Source organism: Cajanus cajan, chromosome 1 (assembly GCF_000230855.2).
Source record: "Cajanus cajan strain Asha chromosome 1, NIPB_CcT2T_4, whole genome shotgun sequence".
Lineage (NCBI taxonomy): Eukaryota > Viridiplantae > Streptophyta > Magnoliopsida > Fabales > Fabaceae > Cajanus > Cajanus cajan.
Genome location: NC_138517.1, coordinates 34,065,987 through 34,084,743, shown reverse-complemented (window position 1 = coordinate 34,084,743; position 18,757 = coordinate 34,065,987). Strand labels below are relative to the sequence as shown.

Genomic DNA, 18,757 nt, shown 5'->3' with positions numbered 1-18,757 from the left:
TGACTTGAATATGAGATTTCCTAGGAAAGAAAAGGCCAAGTCCAGGAGCCTTCTTGAGATATCTAAGAATTCTGTTGGCTGCTTTATAATGAGCTCGAGTCGGAGAATTCATAAACTGACTCACTTGCTGAGTGGCAAACGTAATGTCAGGGCGTGTGGCAGTAAGATAGAGAAGTCTACCAACTAGTCTTCTATAAGAAGCAGCATCATCATATAATTGTCCTGTGTCCTGATGAAGATGTACTGAAGGATCCAAAGGAGTATTTGCTGGCTTACAATCAAGCATGGCAACATCTGTTAAAAGCTCCAAGCAATATTTTCTTTGGGAAATTAAGATGCCAACAGATGAATGAGCAATTTCTAACCCAAGAAAATACTTTAGTATGCCTAGATCCTTAATTCCAAACACTGTATGCAGATTCTTCTTAACAGAAACAAACTCTGTAAGGCAGTTTCCAAAAAAAAGAACATCATCAACATAGACAAGCAACCCAGTAAAAGAGGAATTTGAAAATTTGAGGAAGAGAGAATGATCAACAACAGAATGTGAATAACCAAGGCTTAAAAGGAAAGTAGATAGCTTTCAAACCATTGTCTACTTGCTTGCTTCAATCCATATAATGAATTACTCAACTTGCAGACTCTGTTGGTACCTGAGACAACCATTCCTTGAGGAATTGTCATGTAAATGTCTTCCCTTAAGTCTCCATGAAGGAAAGCATTGTTGACATCTAGTTGGTGGATATGCCAATTCTACATTGCTGCCAAAGCCAACACAACTCTAATATATAGTAGTTAACTTTGCAACAGGAGAAAAAGTATCTAAATAGTCTAGCCCCTCAATTTGTGTGTATCCCTTAGCTACCAATCTGGCCTTGTACCTCTCAATAGTCCCATCTGACCTCCTCTTAATTTTGTATACCCATTTGTTACCAATGGGAATTATACTAGGAGGTAAGTCAACAAGAGTCCAAGTGCCATTATTTTCAAGAGCTGAGATCTCAGCTTCCATGGCCCTTTTCCAGCATTCTAACTTGTTAGCCTCAGAAAAGGAATTAGGTTCTTTGCAATCAGAAATGGAAGCACTATAAACAGCATGAACAGGAGATAATTAAGCAAAAGACACAAATGAATGAATAGGATAAGAAGTACCTTGATTAGCTTGCTGAGAGGTAGTATGGCAATTGTAATCCTTAAGGTATGCAGGCCTTTGTTTGTGTCTGATGGATCTCTTTAGAGGTACAGGTGAAGAAGATGGGGAATGAGCAGAATCTGAATGAGAAGGAATCTGCTCTTCATTGGGTTGGCATTGAGGGGCAGGTTGAAGTACAGTAGGTTCAAGTACAACATTGGGTTGTGTGAGAAATTGGGAATTTGGACATGTGATGCATTGTGGAGGTGAAAAATTAATGGACTTTGTGGCATTTAATAGGTAAGGAAAAACAAGTTCTTCAAAAATCACATGTTTAGAGACCTGTAACTGTTTTGTATTCAAATTATAAACTAAATAACCTTTAGTGCCTGATCTATAACCAACAAAAACACATTTATGAGCTCTAGGGTCAAATTTGCTTCTGTTTAAAGAAAGAGTAGAAGAATAACACAAACATCCAAAAATTCTTAAGTGAGAAATTTCAAGGACCTCACCATAAAGAACTTGATGTGGTGATCTTGATCCCAAAATGTGAGTAGGCATTCTGTTTAATAAATGGACAGCATGTCCTACTGCCAAACCCCAAAATGTTTTGGGTAAATTGCTTTGGAAAAGTAAAGCTCTAGCAATGTTAAGGATTGTTTGATGTCTTCTTTCGACTCTCCCATTTTGTTGGGGAGTTTCCACACAAGATGTTTGATGAAGGATGCCATGTTCTTGATAAAAGGAATGCAATAAGAACTCAGTTCCATTTTCTGTCCTAATCACTTTAATTTTCTTATTGAATTGCCTTTCAATCATTTTATTAAAATTTCTTAAAGAGTTTTTTGTTTCTGACTTATGTTTAAGAAGAATGATCCAAATGTATCTACTGTGGTCATCTACTATGGTGAGAAAATATTTTTGCTGATTTATGGTTTGAACTCTATAAGGAACCCAAATATCCAAGTGAATTAAATCAAAAGGTTCTTTGGCATTAGAAGTGCTAACAGTAAAAGGTAACTTTCTTTGCTTAGCATAATGGCAAATGTCACATATGTGATTCAAATTACTTTTAGACAAAAAAGAATACAATGCAGATAACATAGTCATTCTAGAATTAGAAATGTGTCCTAGCCTGAAATGCCACAAAGCACTAGATGGATAAGAAGATTTCATGGTTGAGGAAGAGTTGATTTGGCTGAAGTTGTGTGTTATTTGTGAAGAAGATCCTGTGAGGAAATACAAGCCATCTACCTCACTAGCAGAACCAATCATCTTCGAATTTTTCATATCCTGTATGAGACAAATGTTAGATGAAAAAATGAGTGAACAATGCAAGGAGGCAATGAGTTTTGACACAGAAATCAAATTCAAGGAAAAATTTGGTAAATATAGAACTTGAGTCAATGTGAGGCTTGAGCTAAGACAAACCTTTCCAGCATGAGTAGCTAGAACAACATTTCCATTTGGCAACTTGACAGAAATAGAATGAGCAATTAAAGGTTCTAGAGAGACAAAAAGGGATTTATTTGAACAAATGTGATCTGTTGCACCTGAATCTAGAATCCAGGTGTTGGATTTAGATGAGTTGACATTATAGAGGAAGGATTTGATTTTACCTAGATGTTAATCAGCTAATTGCATATTTTGGGAACAAGACTCAAAGGTGGTTACAGCTGCAACTTGTTGGTGTCCTGAGGAACTATTCAAGCTAGAAGACTGGAACAAGGCCATGAGATCCTTGTACTGCTCTGGTGAAATTTGAGTATCCTGCACAGGTTCTAAATTCTTGTTGACATCCTCACAAGCAGTATCTGATGAATCACAGATCAAGTTGTTCATGTTGCTATAGCATTTGCCTTTGAAATTGTTTGGATAGACATGCTTTTTATAACAAACATCTATTGTATGTCCAGTTTTTCCACAGAAACTGTAGATTTTCAGATTATTTTTTCCAAAATAACCAGTTCCTTTACCTCTACCAAATGGCTTTCCATTTTCTGTGTAACACCCCGAATTTTCTACTTAATAGGCTACTAATTATTATTTATTTTTATATTTATGAAGATTATTATTTTAGTTAATTAAAAGGGGCTTTATAGAATATTTTAAAGGTTTGTAAATTTAAATTTTATAAAAAATTAATTCTGATTTTTTTAGGCCCAGAACGGCCTGTTCCGAAAAGCGGAACGGGCTGTTCCCAGAAAGCGGAACGGGCGTTCCAAAAAGCGGAACGGCCTGTTCCTAAAAGCGGAACGGGCGTTCCAAAAAGTGGAACGGGCCGTTCCAGATAAACAAAATGGCCTAAAATCCAAAGTTGAAAATGGGCCATTCTCCTTATGGTCAACCTGTGTAAAAGTGAACTCCAGAACGGGCCGTTCTAATTTTAGAATGAGCCGTTCTGCTTTTTGGAAACGGGTCGTTCTGATTTCAGAACGGGCCGTTCCAGTTGAGAAATTTACGTATATTTGAAGGTTTCGGAACGGGCCTTTCCGAAATCAGTACGGGTCGTTCCGGGTACGCCAGAATGCCTATAAATAGGAGGCTTGGGCTGTGAAAAAATTATAACTTAGTGAGAAGGTGAAAATCTTAGAGAGATAAAAAGAGAGAGAAAGAGAGAGAAAGAGAAAGAAAGAGAGGGAAAGAAAAGGGAATCCAGAGGGGGAGGTCCTGCCCAAGTTTTAGCTCCTACTTATCCAGGTAAGGGGGAGGAGAACCTTATCTCTTTAAAATTTTATATACTTTTATGTTATTTTTTATGTATATTTATTTAGTGGGGTGTCCCTAACCTCATTTTATGTTATTTTTTATGTATATTTATCTAGTGAGGTGTCCCTAACCTCATTTATTTGCTTAACCTTTGATTATTTTGTCTATAATAATTTTTTTTTTTTTTGATAATCAAACAACGTTTTATTTAAGAAACAAGAAACTAAGAGTACAAGGAAACTTTCACCATACCCAATTACAAAAAACTTGAAAAATAATGGTATGGCTCATTAAGCCAATTTACAAATGGAATGCTTCCATGACTCATTCCTATTGTCAACCACTTCCATGCTCTATATTTAGCCGATTCAACTACTTCAAGCACATCACACACTCCATTATTGAACACCATTTTATTCCGGTGTAGCCACAAACTCCACACAGTTGCAACCCAAATAGTCACAACAACACGAGCAGGTTTTTTTCCAACAACAAAGCCACTCATAGTCAGCAATTGGCCTTCCACAGAACCTGATAAACATGATGAAAAACCCAACCATCGACATAATGAATACCAAACTGAGCTAGCAACATCACAATGTAGAAACAAGTGTGTCACATCCTCCTCCCTGTTATTACAAAACACACAATCCTCATGAATAAGCAACACTCCCCGCCGCACTAAAGCTTGACGCACAGGCAATGAACGGAGTAATAATTGCCAAGCAAAAACCAAACTCTTACGCGGTGCCTTGGTTTTCCATATACGCCGCAATGCCAGCATTACAACCTCATCCACCACCACACCTATATTATAGAAAGAGTACACAAAATCATATGCCGACCGCACTGTGAATGCTTTCGATGAGTCACACTTCCATAACCACAAATCCTCCATGTGCACCTTAGGTTGGACAAGCTCAATCATCGCCTGTAGTTCCTGAGCAAGATCAATTTCCCTTTGCAATAATAAAGGTCGACGCCAAACCAAGGCCCAATTCCACGATAACCCATCAAAGCTTCCATTTTCAGCTATCAACGATTCCTTATTCATTGCTAAAGAGAACAAACGAGGGAACACATCCGCAAGAATTTCATCACCCAACCATTTATCTATCCAAAACCGAATCGTTCTACCATCACCAAGAATACGACTTAAATTTGACGACAACCAAAAGCCCGCTTGACGACACACCATTGCCAAATCCCTCCACCAAATCGATGCTTTTGGATCCACCACCTCCGAGGTTAGCAAAGAGGAAAATGAACCATACCTTGCTTTCACAACTTGGACCCACAAAGATTTAGACTGTGTAAGACCACGCCACACCCATTTCCCCAAAAGACTCCAATTAAACCATTCAATATTTTTTACACCCAATCCACCTTTCTCTGTAGGTCTACACACTCTATCCCACTTCACCCAACATATTTTTTAAGATTCCTTCACACCACTCCATAAAAAACGACGTTGAATTTTCACCACATCCTTTATAACACTGGGAGGCATTTTCCAGAACGATAAGTAATGCAAAGGAAGACTATTCAAAACTGCATTAAGAAGTGTTACTCTACCCCCAATTGAAATATACCTATGTTTCCACGACGCTAACTTGTTGCGAAGCACCTCTAAAAGCTTCCCCCATGCACTACGCCGTCGCGGATTATCCCCAACATATAAGCCCAAATATCGAAATGGTAATGACCCAACCTTACAATTTAAAAAATTTGCAGCTGTATCTAAATACACGTCCTCAACATTTACCCCCATCAAGCAACTCTTATGATAGTTTACCTTCATTCCAGAAATAAGCTCAAAGCTTCTCAGGATGGCTTTAAGCGTCCATAAATTACTCTCTGAAGCTTCACCAATCAACAAAGTATCATCCGCAAATTGTAACAAAGAAATCTCTGGCCCTTCACCCACCTTAATACCTTTAAAAAAACCTTTTTCCACAGCACTTCTCATCAAACCCCCCAAAGCCTCCGCCACCATAATGAACAAAAAAGGAGAAAGAGGATCGCCTTGCTTAAGTCCTCTTCCTATTGTCGTTTCGTTCGTTGGGCTACCATTGACGAGCACCGATAAGTATCCACCACAAACGCACGCCTCCATCCATTTTGCCCATTTTTCTCCAAATCCAAATCTTCGAAGCATATATATCAAAAATCTCAAATCTACTGAATCATATGCCTTTTCATAATCCACCTTAAACACAAAACATTTTTTATTTGTCTTTTTTGCAAAATCCACCACCTCATTCGCAATCAAGACACTATCGAATAAATTCCTTTTCGGAACGAAAGCTGATTGTTGCTCATTAAAAATCCCTTCCAAAACACCTCTTAACCTAGTAGCAAGCACTTTAGAGATGATTTTATATAGACACCCCAATAATGAAATTGGTCTAAAATCTCCAAGACTTTGAGGACATTTAACCTTCGGGATTAATGCTACAAAGTAGGAAAGCAACCCTTTTGGTAGCTTAGCATGCATATGAAATTCCACCATCATTTGAGTCACATCTACATGCAACAAATCCCAAAAAGATTTTATAAACATAAAATTAAAGCCATCCGGTCCCAGGCTCTTATCCCCTTCACACTCTTTAATTACAGTGTGAATTTCTTCCGCGGTAAACATTACCTCCAAACCTTCCTTCTCTGATAAATCAATAGATGGAAAATATACATTATCAATTGTCGGTCTATTCCATTCTTTACTAGAAAAGTGCTCCTGAAAATAATTTAAAATATAATTTTTAACCTCATCCACCTCCTCCAACCAACACCCCTCCACACACAAAGTCAAAACTTGGTTACGTCTTCTCCTCCCCCTTATACACGCGTGAAAATATTTTGAATTGAAGTCGCCATCTATTGACCATTTTCGCCTCGCCTTTTGAGCCATTAAATTCTCCTTACTTTTACGAGCAACCCAAATATCTGCCACTAATTCCTTTTTCTTTACCACTTCATCTTCTGTAAGACCCTCGCCTTCATTTTTTCCATCAAGGGCCGCCAACGTCAATGTCAAGTCTTTAATATTCTTATCAACATCGCCATATATCTCCTTATTCCATGCCTTCAATGCCATTTTCACATTTGCTAACTTCCCCTTAATTCTTTGTGCTGCCCACGACTTTTGTATTGGTTCATCCCACGCCTTCACAACTACCTCCTTTAACCCTTTATGATCCAACCAGCAATTATTAAAGCGAAAAGGTTTCGGTCCCCAATTTAATGTTTTATGCTTAACAAGCAAAGCACAGTGGTCTGAGACGTCCCGCTCTAGCACTTGCACAATGGGATTACCCCACTCATCACTCCAACCCTCCGATACCAACACCCTATCCAACCTACTCATAACCCTCCCATCACCCCTCACCCAAGTAAACCTCCTACCAACCAATGGTAAGTCCACAAGATGCATATCGGCAATAAATTTATTAAATTCCATAATATCTTGCATAACAACACCACCAACGCCACCTTTCCTTTCTTCCTGACATCGAATTGCATTGAAATCCCCCAAAATACACCATAAATCATGCCCAAAACCCAACTTAGACATCACCAAATCCCTCCACAAACATTTTTTCTCAGTCAAACGACAAGGAGCATAAACATTTACAATTTTTACATGAACCTTCCGCACTCCCCACTCCAAACAAACACCCACAAAGCCAGGTCCACAAAAATTGTAAATTAATTTACCTTTAGTGGAATTCCACAAGGTCAAAATCCCACCACTATTACCGTTCGAGGGCCACGAAATCCAGTCAAAATCCTCATCCCCCCATACTTGACTACACGTCTCCCTAGAACAACTCTCCATTTTTGTCTCCTGTAATAACAACACATCAACACCTAGTTCTCTTACCATCTCTACCACTCTTTTTTTTTTTCACCCTACCTCCCAACCCCCTTATATTAAAAGTGAGAAGCTTCATTGAACACCTACACCACCCCTAGCTTTTGCCACCACCTGTTTATCACGTATCTCCATTTCCACTAATTTTCTTTTCACCTCTTCCCTATTTTTTCCCACCACCATCCCTATCTCCTCTGTAATCCCCAATATTTTTTATGCAATCACCTCCTTCTCTCTATTACATTCCACCTCTTGACTCACTGACTCCACCCTCTCAGACATTGAGATAGTACGTCGTCGTTTATTTGACAATTTTTGTTGAAATCGTGAACCCCTAAGTAACTGCTTCCAAGCTCTCACTGTAGTTGTTGTTCGCCCTTGAGACCCACTTGACCTCGACTTACTCCTAAGTCTAGGTACATTATCACCTTTCTTCTGTCTAGCTACACGAAGCATACCTCGAACATTTAATTTCTTTCCTCGTCGTTGTTGACTAAACATTGAATTCTGTGACTTCTCAAAAATCTCACGACCAGCTCCAAAACTAATATTTGGTGCAATTTTGTCAAAAGAATTAACCCCTTTTTTACTTTGCACACCACCCACATGATCACTTGCACCACCCTGATCAACTTCATGCACCACCCCTTGCATATCCTTTGTAGACCCATCTAATGCATAACCCATTTGCCATACGCCACAAGCCCACCCAATATCAAACTCTTCACCATCTTCCAATAGATCTTTATTTAAATTTGTACCATTTAATTCCTTTTCTTTTTCCCCACCTAAATCTGTATTTAAATTTGAATCAAAACACAAAAATGATCCCTTCTTAACTAACTCATTATTCTGCTCCTCCAAAATTGGTATATTTGAATTAGAACTAATCGCCATTAAGCTCCCTTTATTTCCTTTCTCACCAATCGTAACCTCCAATCCATCATATCCCTGATTTTGCGCACCTAACACATTTTGGATTAATTGCACCGAAAATTATGACTGCTCGTGAAGCATGGCTTGACTTTCATAATCACCACCACTAGCAACCGTCTCTGCCACCCTACTTGTCGCCGACACCTTCGCACCGTCGTGTCCTTCATCTGAACTATAGGCCTCAACATCTTCCAACTCCACTGAATCCTCTGAATTTATAGATTTAGAATTCTCTGAATCATTGTCTTCCCACTCATCTTCATACAGCTCCCCCCCATGCTCTTCCACCAAACGAATGTCAAAAATTAGATCATTAATAAGCACCTTGCAAAGCTCATTAATCAGTGCTTTCACCTGTGTTCGTAAATAAATCATCCCGAAATCCATTCTGCGCCGTAAACACGTGTCTTCATCCCATCTAATATAAGAACCCAGGGAAGACGCCATTTTTTTGAAAAACTCTTTAGACCATGCATGAAATGGAACACCATATACTCGCACCCAAGTCCCGCGAGTGACTGCCACCATTCGTGGATGCCACCACGAAATTTCATAAAACACTTTCTCCAAAAACTCACGATGTTGGGTAACCACTACCTCCACCCCACCCGCCTCTCCATTAGCTTCCAAAAGAACCAGATCATCACCCATGTATGTTTCTTTTAATCCAATAACACCTCCTCGCAACATAACATCAGCCAACGAATCAAAGTCCGCCGGATATAGCATCCTGCCCACCATAGAAACCTTACTTAACTCCATCATGATCTCGTTGGATACAGAGAATTCCACTTGGTGCCCTGGAGCTCGCTTTGGTTGCCACACTTTCTTGACCCCTTTTGCTTCCTGGTGCTTCACTTTAGGCTTGTCCGCAATCCTCACTTCCCCATCGTCAACCTTAGCCTTTCCTTTGACTTTGTCTGCATATGAAATATTTTTTTGATGCATCGATTTATCATTTGGACGTAGAACAACCTTCATATTCTGTCTTGCAAAATCAGATCGCCGCTTATGGAGGGACACATTGGCCTCCAAATGCATCCGACCAATTGTAATACGATTCAGTTTTTGAACTAACTCCTCCACATTATGTATGTCACTGAAACGTACAAAACCAAAACGACGACCATATTTGTCCCTTTTTTGTGGAATGAACAAATCCTCCACCCTCCCATAACCACGGAAAATAGCCCAGAGAGATGCAATACCTTCTGTATCTGGGAAATTTGAAAAAAAGAAGGATTGATAGGCTTGGGCATCATACTTGGACCACCCTCCCCCACCGACCTTTCGAAACTCAGTTCTCTCGCTCACTCTCTCGCTCATTATTGAAAACCCCAATTTTGTAACACATAATTGTTTATTACTTTATTAAGGTGTTCATATTTTATATTGTTTCATTATTTTATAATGATTGTCATTTTTATTTATATCATTGGTACTCTTAATATATTCTTTTTGCGTAAATATATTTATTGTAAATATATTTATAATCAACTATGATATAGTTGTGATATCTTGGACTCGTCTTATTGTTACTTCTTAACGTATTTACGAAAATAAATATTGTTCTATGGCCATAGAAGATAAAGTTTGAATTATTTGTAGCTGGAGGTTTGACCTTGGGGATTTAAATGAGTAAAGAATGAAGGTGAAATATCCTATTGTTGGTTAAGGTGAAATATCCTTTTATTGGTTGATATTATGATGATGCTCATTTATCCTGACTAGTCACTACAAGTATAATTCAAATTTTATTGTATCATGAAAATCTAATATATGATCTGTATATATATTTATATTTCTATATATATATATATATATGTTTAATATTGATTATAAATAATTCTGTTTATTCTTTTGAATTATTGTATTTATTGGATATTGTTCTTACTCCTCTCTTTTCTTTGTTTTTAAAATTAAATATATTATAAAATAGATGGATCTACTTGGGATTCTAGAGCATTTTGCAGTGATTATAGTTGTTGTCTTTCTTGGAAGAAATTAGAATATGGAGACTATTTGATGAATTTATTATAATTGTTATTGTAAATTTATTTCTATTATCAATGTAAAGTTTGTAATAGAAGTGAAAGAAAGAAATATTATGTAAAATAATACATTATTATAAATACTTATGTTATGTATTAAATTCACAAAATATTCTGTTTCTTTATCTTTATCCATAAAAAAAATATTATTAACGATATATTTGCAAAAATATTATATAAGAAATATATAATTATTATTATATAAATTAGGCGTTAGAATCGGACGTTACATTCTGCGGCATTAATGAGCACTTGGTTTTCATTATTATTCAACCCACCGATCCTTCTTTCATGTTGTAATACTAGGGAGAGGGCCTTATTGATATCAGGAAAAGGTTCCATCATCAGTATTTGGGTTCTAACAACATCAAATTCATCATTCAATCCACTGAGGAATTTCATGATGCAATCTTCTTCACGAAATTGCTTTCCATTGGTGCTAGCTACACATACACACTTCACAGTACATGCACACTCTGGCAATGGTATAAAATTACCTATTTCATCCCATATTGTAGTCATTTCTTTAAAAAATTGAGCAACAGAATTTGCACCTTGTTTTAAAGACATCAATTCTTCTTGCAATTCAAAAACTCTGACTCGATCAGCTTGTGAGAAACGGTCCTTCAATAGCTTCCAAGCTACAACAGCAACTTCAATGTAGACAATGCTTTGTGAGATGGTTGGTTCAACCGAATTCAAGATCCAAGATAAAACCAGATTGTTGCAACGTTCCCAGGCATCAAAAGATGGATCAAAGGCATGAGGCATTGGTAAAGAGCCATTGACAAACTTGAACTTATTTTTTGAGATTAAAGAGCGCTTCATCCCCCTAGACCAGCTATGATAATTCTTGACTGTAAGCAATGGAGATACTAAGGCCATAGAAGGATTTTCACCGGGGGCAATGTAATAGACACTGAGTGGATTCAAGGCTGGGTCTAATGGAGGGGGGTTAGGAGGATTCCCACCACCACCATTGTTACCGCTGCTGGAATTTCCTCGAACCATTGGAAGTGAGGTCTACAGAGCTCTTGAAAAATCAAGAGCTCTGATACCATAAAATGAGAAACATCATGATAAAGGACTCTGACTAATAGCCTTGTGTGAGCTAATTCATTGCAGATTGAGAAGATACAATACTCTGCATATATATAGCAGCTGAAAACAAGAAAGAGAAAAAACAGAATGCAGAATCAAAAATAATAGAAATGCAATACAGGAAGGAATAATCAGAATGAGGACAGCTAGCAGGGACAGCTGGCAGGTTTGTTACAAGGCTAACGTGACTCAGCCAATTGTGAAGATGGTTGTAATACTTAGCAATTGTTTTGTATCATGCATTGTGCTTAAATTTGTAATAATGAATTCTTTTGGAGAGTTGACAGCACTTTTGGTACAAGTCTGAAAAGGTAAGTTTGATGTCAATATAGTGTATATATATCAGTGGGGCACAAAAAAAGGTCTTATAATAATTGTTTTTGAATGTGTGAATGTTACTTTTTGCTTGTTTGACCCAAGCATAAATGGTGGTCTTGTCCTCATATGACTCGTCTATTTTTTCTGCCATTGATTTGTATTAAGATTAAGAGCCATAATGTTTTCAGGTTGAATGTATATTCCATTGGATTGAAAATGGATTTACTTTTCAATAGACCGTGCTACTGTTTCATACAAAAATGGGTACTATGATGTGTCGGATATCCTCTCTTCTTGGTGCTTAAGTTGTCACATTTTGCCTCGATTGGGTAATGGGTATCATTCAATATAGTGTGGCTCCTCCAATGACTAGTAAATGAAAATAGAAAAAAGTAATGTTCATGGATGGTGTTTACCCATATGCTTGTGAAAATGGTTTCAGTGATGCAATATTTTCATCGATGGTTTTAAAATGGTTTCAAAAGATGATGCAATTTTTTCATGGATGGTTTTAAATTGTTAACTGCCTTTATTCTAAACTTAATTTTTATTTTAATTGTAATGGATTTTTTCCTCCTTACAAAGTGTCCCTCTATTTTCTTTTTAATTTTATTTTTATTTTCATTGAGATCTTCTGATAATGTTTTACGAGAGACAATTTTAGTTGAGTCAAATACTAGTATTTTATTTTGAATAACAAATTTTACATGAATTACCTAGCTAGCTAAAACTTGAATTATTACTACCAATTAAGTTAGAGATAATATTATAAACCATTATTTTTTTTAAATTATTGTTCCATTTATTTTATTTTTTTCAAGAGTTGATTCTTTTTTTAGTTGAAAATATAGGTTAATGCTTTTTTTTTAAAGGATCACTTTAATTGGGACAAATTGGTAAACTATTTATTTTAAAAAGAACTGTCGTTACTTTTATTTCTTAATCTAAATCAGAGATTTAGTTTAATTTGGGCAACTTGTTAACTCTTTCTTTTCAAACTTTAGATGGATAAGAATTTTTTTTAAAGTATTATTACATTTATTTTTAATCTAAATTAAAATTAAAATTTAACTTGATATTATTAACTGGGGTTTTGGTAAATTATAATCCGCTATCATATTTTTAAGATTAACTTTTATTATTTCTTACTTTTGTTTAAAAAATTTCTACATTAATTGTGTAATTTTTATTAATTTTAAGATTATTGCTTACTTGATTTACATATTATAACTTTTATTATTTTATATTATTTTTAAAATAAAATATATAAGACATAATTCCACTAATAATAATAGACGAAGGAGTTAATTTAATTGAAACAAATTGATAACTCTTTCATATTAAACAAAAAAATAGAGGGCAATTTATCGGAGTCGATTGTATCATTTACATTGTTTTTTTTAACTCGTTTACTTAACCATTCAATTTTCAATTTGCAATTTTTGTAAAACATTGTAGCTGGGCTTTCTATTGCAGGTCTATGTATCAAAGCATGATAAACTTTTGTTCAGCTAAAACTATTTTTCCTTTTTTATTTTCTTTTTTCTTCCTTTTTTTCATCTTTATAAATCATTTTATTTAATTAATATAAATAACAATTTTAAAATATTTTAAAATTTAATAATATTTGTAAAATTAACTACTTTTAAATGAATGTATCAAGAGTCTAGTAAAATTCAATTTTCATCCTTTATGGATAATTGAACTCTCAAATTTAAACTCAAATAATGAGTTTTAAAATTAATACCACTAGTACAAAAGAGGTAATTTACGTATGTTATTTTAAACTTTTTACGTCAGAAAAAAGTCCGACGTCAATGCCGGAGACGTAAATTTACGTCGATTGTGAAAATCAATGCAAATTTACGTCGGACATTGCCAAGATCCGACGTAAAAAAGTTGTAAACAAAAAAACATAATGAGTGCAAACAGAACGAGCGTTCTGCTTGGAGAATGGGTCGTTCTGCTTGATAGAACAATATAGAAGAAAAGACCAACAACCCAAAAAAAATAGAACAACCGAAAAATCGAATAGAACAAATAGCCACAATAGCAATGCGAAGCAAAAAGGTGTTAGCGAAACCCTAATTCATACCTGAGCTGCAACAGTGTACGAACGAGTAACGAAAAGTTCACCCCACTCTGCAGAAGACAGAAAAAATGATTCAGCAACAAAGGAGAGGGAGAGAGTTTATACATAATAGAATCTAGAAAAGTGATGAGATCCGAGTGAGTGCGTGCGTGCGTGTGCCTCCCATGCACTCTTTTTATTCGCTTTCGTTACTTTTTTTATATCAGACCGTACCAGGTCCAATGTAAAAAAGTTCACAAAAATTGCCAAAATGTCACTGTATCTTTTTTACGTCGATTTTTATTATGTCCGATAAAAAAAAAGGTGACATAAAAGACTCATTTTCCAGTAGTGTACCTTGATAAATTTTATATTATTTATTTAAATTTACATTCTTTATTTTTATAAGTGATATTGAATTCAATTTTCTTAAGTAAAGTCTTACCTATAAAAAAAAATATGATTGAGATAAATCTTAATTCAAAAGAAGATAGATGAAAGTTTTTAAAATCAACTCACCAAAAATAAAAAGGTTTCAGAATACAAAAGGAATTAACTGTAAGAGTTAAAAAAAACTCAAATGGTAACGATGTAAATGACATGCGCATGCTTTAAGATTTTATCTAACCATTCGAATAGCCTTTTGATTCGGGTGGGAAAGTTTTGTTGGAGACCTACTTTGCTATATATATATATGGGGAATGCTAATATACTCTCACCTATTTTTTAGTTGGAGTATGTTAACAACCTACATTAAAATTTTAGGACAAGAAAATTACTCATTTCTTTTGATTTGGTTAATTTGTATAAAGGATATTATAGTAATTTAATTTAATTTTAAAAGAAAATAAATTATATTTTCTCTCTCTTATTAACTTCATTCTCCAAATCATTTTTTTTCTATTTATTAATTTTTTTTTCAAAGAGAGAGGGGAGACATCATGAGAGATGAGAGATAAATGAGTTAAAGAAAGAATTTAATAGGAGAGAGATAAATGAGTTAGAGAAGAAATTTTATAGGAAAGATAAATGAGTTAGGGCATCTCCAATGCAAGCAACTCATTTGAGTTGCTTCATGCATTAAAAAATGAAAAAAGTGGTCTCTAGTGTACCATGTCAGTATTAAGCAACTCAAACACAAATTTACTTTAATGGTAAAAAACTTTAAGAAATTCAACTTTTAGAATTTTTTTTCTAATCATTTATGAACCAAATTTAATTTTTTATTAAAAAGGATAATTGCGCTACAATAAAAAAAATTACGAGAAAAAATACACAATAAGTAGATATTAAAAATAAAATAAAGCAATAATAAATACATAAATATTATACGAAATTAATTTTCATCATTATTATTTTCGAAACGTTTCCAAATATATTCAATAAGATCTACTTAAAATTTGGTAAGGAACGGTTGTTTGAGGAAGCAACTCTCTCTCTTCTTCAAGCAACTCATGTTGCCACGTCAGAGTCTTCCAATGGCAAGAAACCGAGACTTGAGTTGCTTCATGGGACAAGCAACTCGGAGTTTCTCTTAGAGAAGGAATTTATATATAAGGAAAGATATATTTATTTTAATAATAAGTCTTGCTAGGCTTACTTTACTTAATAACTTAAGTTTTACATTAAATTTTAACAATCCAATTGTTAAATTAAAAGTTATTAATATATAGATTAAGTCTGCTTAATTTTAAAAAAAATTAAAAACTATTTGATATTCTGTTTCATTAATTTAAATCGACAGATAATTATAAAAATATTTTATACATCGATTTAAATTTATATAATGAAGTATCAAATAATTTTTTAATTTTTAAAAAATTTACAAACTTGATCTATACATTAATAACTTTTAATTTAACGATTGAATCATTAAAATTTGATGTAGAACATAAGTTATTAAGTGGAGTAAATCTAATAAGATTTACTCTTGAGTAAGTGATTTCCTATATATGTGTGTGTGTGTGAAGATTATAATGCCAAAAAAATTACGAAGAAAAACAAAATGTCATCACAAGGTTTTTCAATGATGCAAGGCTTATCGATAAAAAAATGATGTTAAGTTATTGAAATACAAATTAAGTCTCACATAATTAAAGAGAAGACATAAGAGTTTATAAAGTACACATATACTTAATTTATTGGTAAAAGGCTCTTTAAGTGATGTTTAAAAGTAAAATCATGAAAGTGTAAACTCAAAGTGGACAATATTAATACCAAGGTAGAAATATGTATATAAATGCTCCAAATATTCAATATATATATAATAATAATAATCCTCCTCTTAAAAAAAATATATATTTGTCAAACAAACTAAACTCAATATTTATGATATATAATAACATAATATAATCCTCCTTTTAAAAAAAAATGTATGCTTCAATAACCTTCAACATTATTCTTGCATTTATATAATTTCCTTTGTTCATGTCTCCATTTTCAACTTTTATTATTAAAACAGAAGAAGCCCAATCCATTCCACAACCCACAGATTATTCCTCAATATATTCTTAGCATATTTTCTGTTATGTTTGCTATAAATATCAGTAACTTCTAGATGATATTAGCTTTATATTGTAACAATATTCCTTTATTTTATTTTGTCCTTGTTGATGCCTTTCACCTTGTACATATATTGCTCACATTGGGATAATCAATACACGAAATATTTCATCATTCTATTCTATCCTTGCACATTTGTCCTTTTATCTTTTTATGGTATCAGAGCTCCCTCCTAGAGCTCTGTTGATATCTTTTTTCTGCTACCATGGCAGCCTCTATTTCTGAACCTGGGTCCCCTCGCATTGATCACATCTCAGACCCACCTCTTTTCACTGACCCTAGCCAAAATCCATCAAGTCCTTTCTACATCCACCCTAGTGAGAACTCGTCCTCTGTCTTAGTCTCTCATGTCCTCTCCGGTGGTAACTAACACTCTTGGTCTCCTTCCTTTCGCATGGCTCGTACTTCCAAAAATAAAATGGGGTTCCTTATTGGTTCTATTCTTATTCCAAGTCCTAATGATCCTTTCTATCCTCCATGGGAGCGTTGCAACACGCTGCTCATGTCATGGATCATAAATTCTGTCTCTCTTTCGATTGCGCAAAAGCATAATTTATCTGGACCGTGTTGTTGATGCTTGGAATGATTTATGAGAACGTTTTTCTCATAACAATCTTTTGCGTATTGCAGAGCTCCAGGAGGAAATTTATGCCTTGAAGCAAGGCTCACTCACTGTCACAGATTTCTTTACTACTCTAAAGGCATCTTGGAAGGAACTTGATAATTTTCTTCCTTTTCCACCGTGTGATTGTCAAGCCCGTGTTTACCATCAATTGGATTTTATTATCCGATTTCTCAAAGATCTTGATGATAGATTCAATGTGTTCGTTCCCAAATTTTACTAATGGATCCTCTACCCTCTATTAACAGAGTCTTTTCCATGGTCATTCAAAATGAACGACAACATGCTACTATTGTTTCTCCTCTAGATGCGCCAAATGACTTTGCTAATAATGTCATTTCCCCTTCAACAAATGCCATTGATGCACGTTTTTTTCATGGTAAAACTCGCGGTGGTGGAGGTGGTGGACCAAGCGGTAGAGGCAGTGGTGGCAAAATCCAACAAGCTAGATCTTCAAAAATGTGTGTTTATTGCAAGAGAACAGGGCACACTGTTGACGTTTGCTATAGCAAACACGGTTACCCTCCTGGCCATCCACGATATCCGGGTCGTCCACATTTCTACAACCCCAACAGTGGTTCTTCCTCTACTAACTACACAGCCATTGATGACTAAATTTCTCTACCGCAAAACCCTGTTAAGCAACAACATGGATCAGGTCTTAACTTTGCCCAGGCCCAATACCAACATTTGATGTCTCTACTCCAACAAGCCACAGGTGGTGCCAATAGCAATGAGCCTCATTCTTCCACTCAAGCCAACCTTATTCAGAAAGGCCCAAATTCTTTTTCTGGTCCTAGTGGTAACACATCTTTTATTTTTTGTAGTGTCACACCACAAACTTCTCATGTCCTCTCTTTTAATTCATTATATCATTCTTCATCTTAGATTGTGGATTTTGGAGCAACTGATCACATTAGTTGCTCTCTCAAAAATTTTCAAGTTTTTTCAAAAATAAAACCCATTAATATTCATCTACCTAATGGGTCCATAGTCACTTCACATTATGCTGGCACTGTTCATTTTGCTCCAAATTTTATAATTTATAATATGCTTTATGTTCCAGATTTTAGCTTTAATCTTTTTTTCATTTCAAAATTCCTTTCAAGTCTCAATTACAAATTAACCTTTTCGGGTCTTTTATGCCAAATTCAGGAATTGAGCACAATGAAGATTGTTGGTTTGGCTAAGCTTCAACAAGGTCTTTATCATCTAGTGTAACACCTCAATTTTCATAAATTATATGAAGGTATTTTAGAAATTATTTTGATATTTAAATGTATTTTATAAATATTGTAGACACCTAATTTCGTCTGGGACATACAAACAAGGGAATGAACTTCTATTCTCAAGAAAAAGGAGCTCCCAAAGCATGAAA

General features: G+C 34.9%; 2 protein-coding genes across 2 annotated transcripts; both read right to left on the bottom strand.

Moving 5' to 3' along the window:
* Positions 1–8,714: 8,714 nt before the first annotated feature.
* On the bottom strand, positions 8,715–9,980 carry LOC145954307 (uncharacterized). Its single transcript, XM_083068309.1, has one exon. The coding sequence runs from the start codon at positions 9,978–9,980 to the stop codon at positions 8,715–8,717; it is 1,266 nt and encodes a 421-aa protein (XP_082924435.1).
* Positions 9,981–10,918: 938 nt separating this feature from the next.
* On the bottom strand, positions 10,919–11,716 carry LOC145954306 (uncharacterized). Its single transcript, XM_083068302.1, has one exon. The coding sequence runs from the start codon at positions 11,714–11,716 to the stop codon at positions 10,919–10,921; it is 798 nt and encodes a 265-aa protein (XP_082924428.1).
* Positions 11,717–18,757: the final 7,041 nt, after the last annotated feature.

Excerpts from the sequence above, each read along its gene's own strand:
- LOC145954307 (XM_083068309.1), bottom strand. The coding sequence starts at position 9,980 with ATGAGCGAGAGAGTGAGCGAGAGAACTGAGTTTCGAAAGGTCGGTGGG.
- LOC145954306 (XM_083068302.1), bottom strand. The coding sequence starts at position 11,716 with ATGGTTCGAGGAAATTCCAGCAGCGGTAACAATGGTGGTGGTGGGAAT.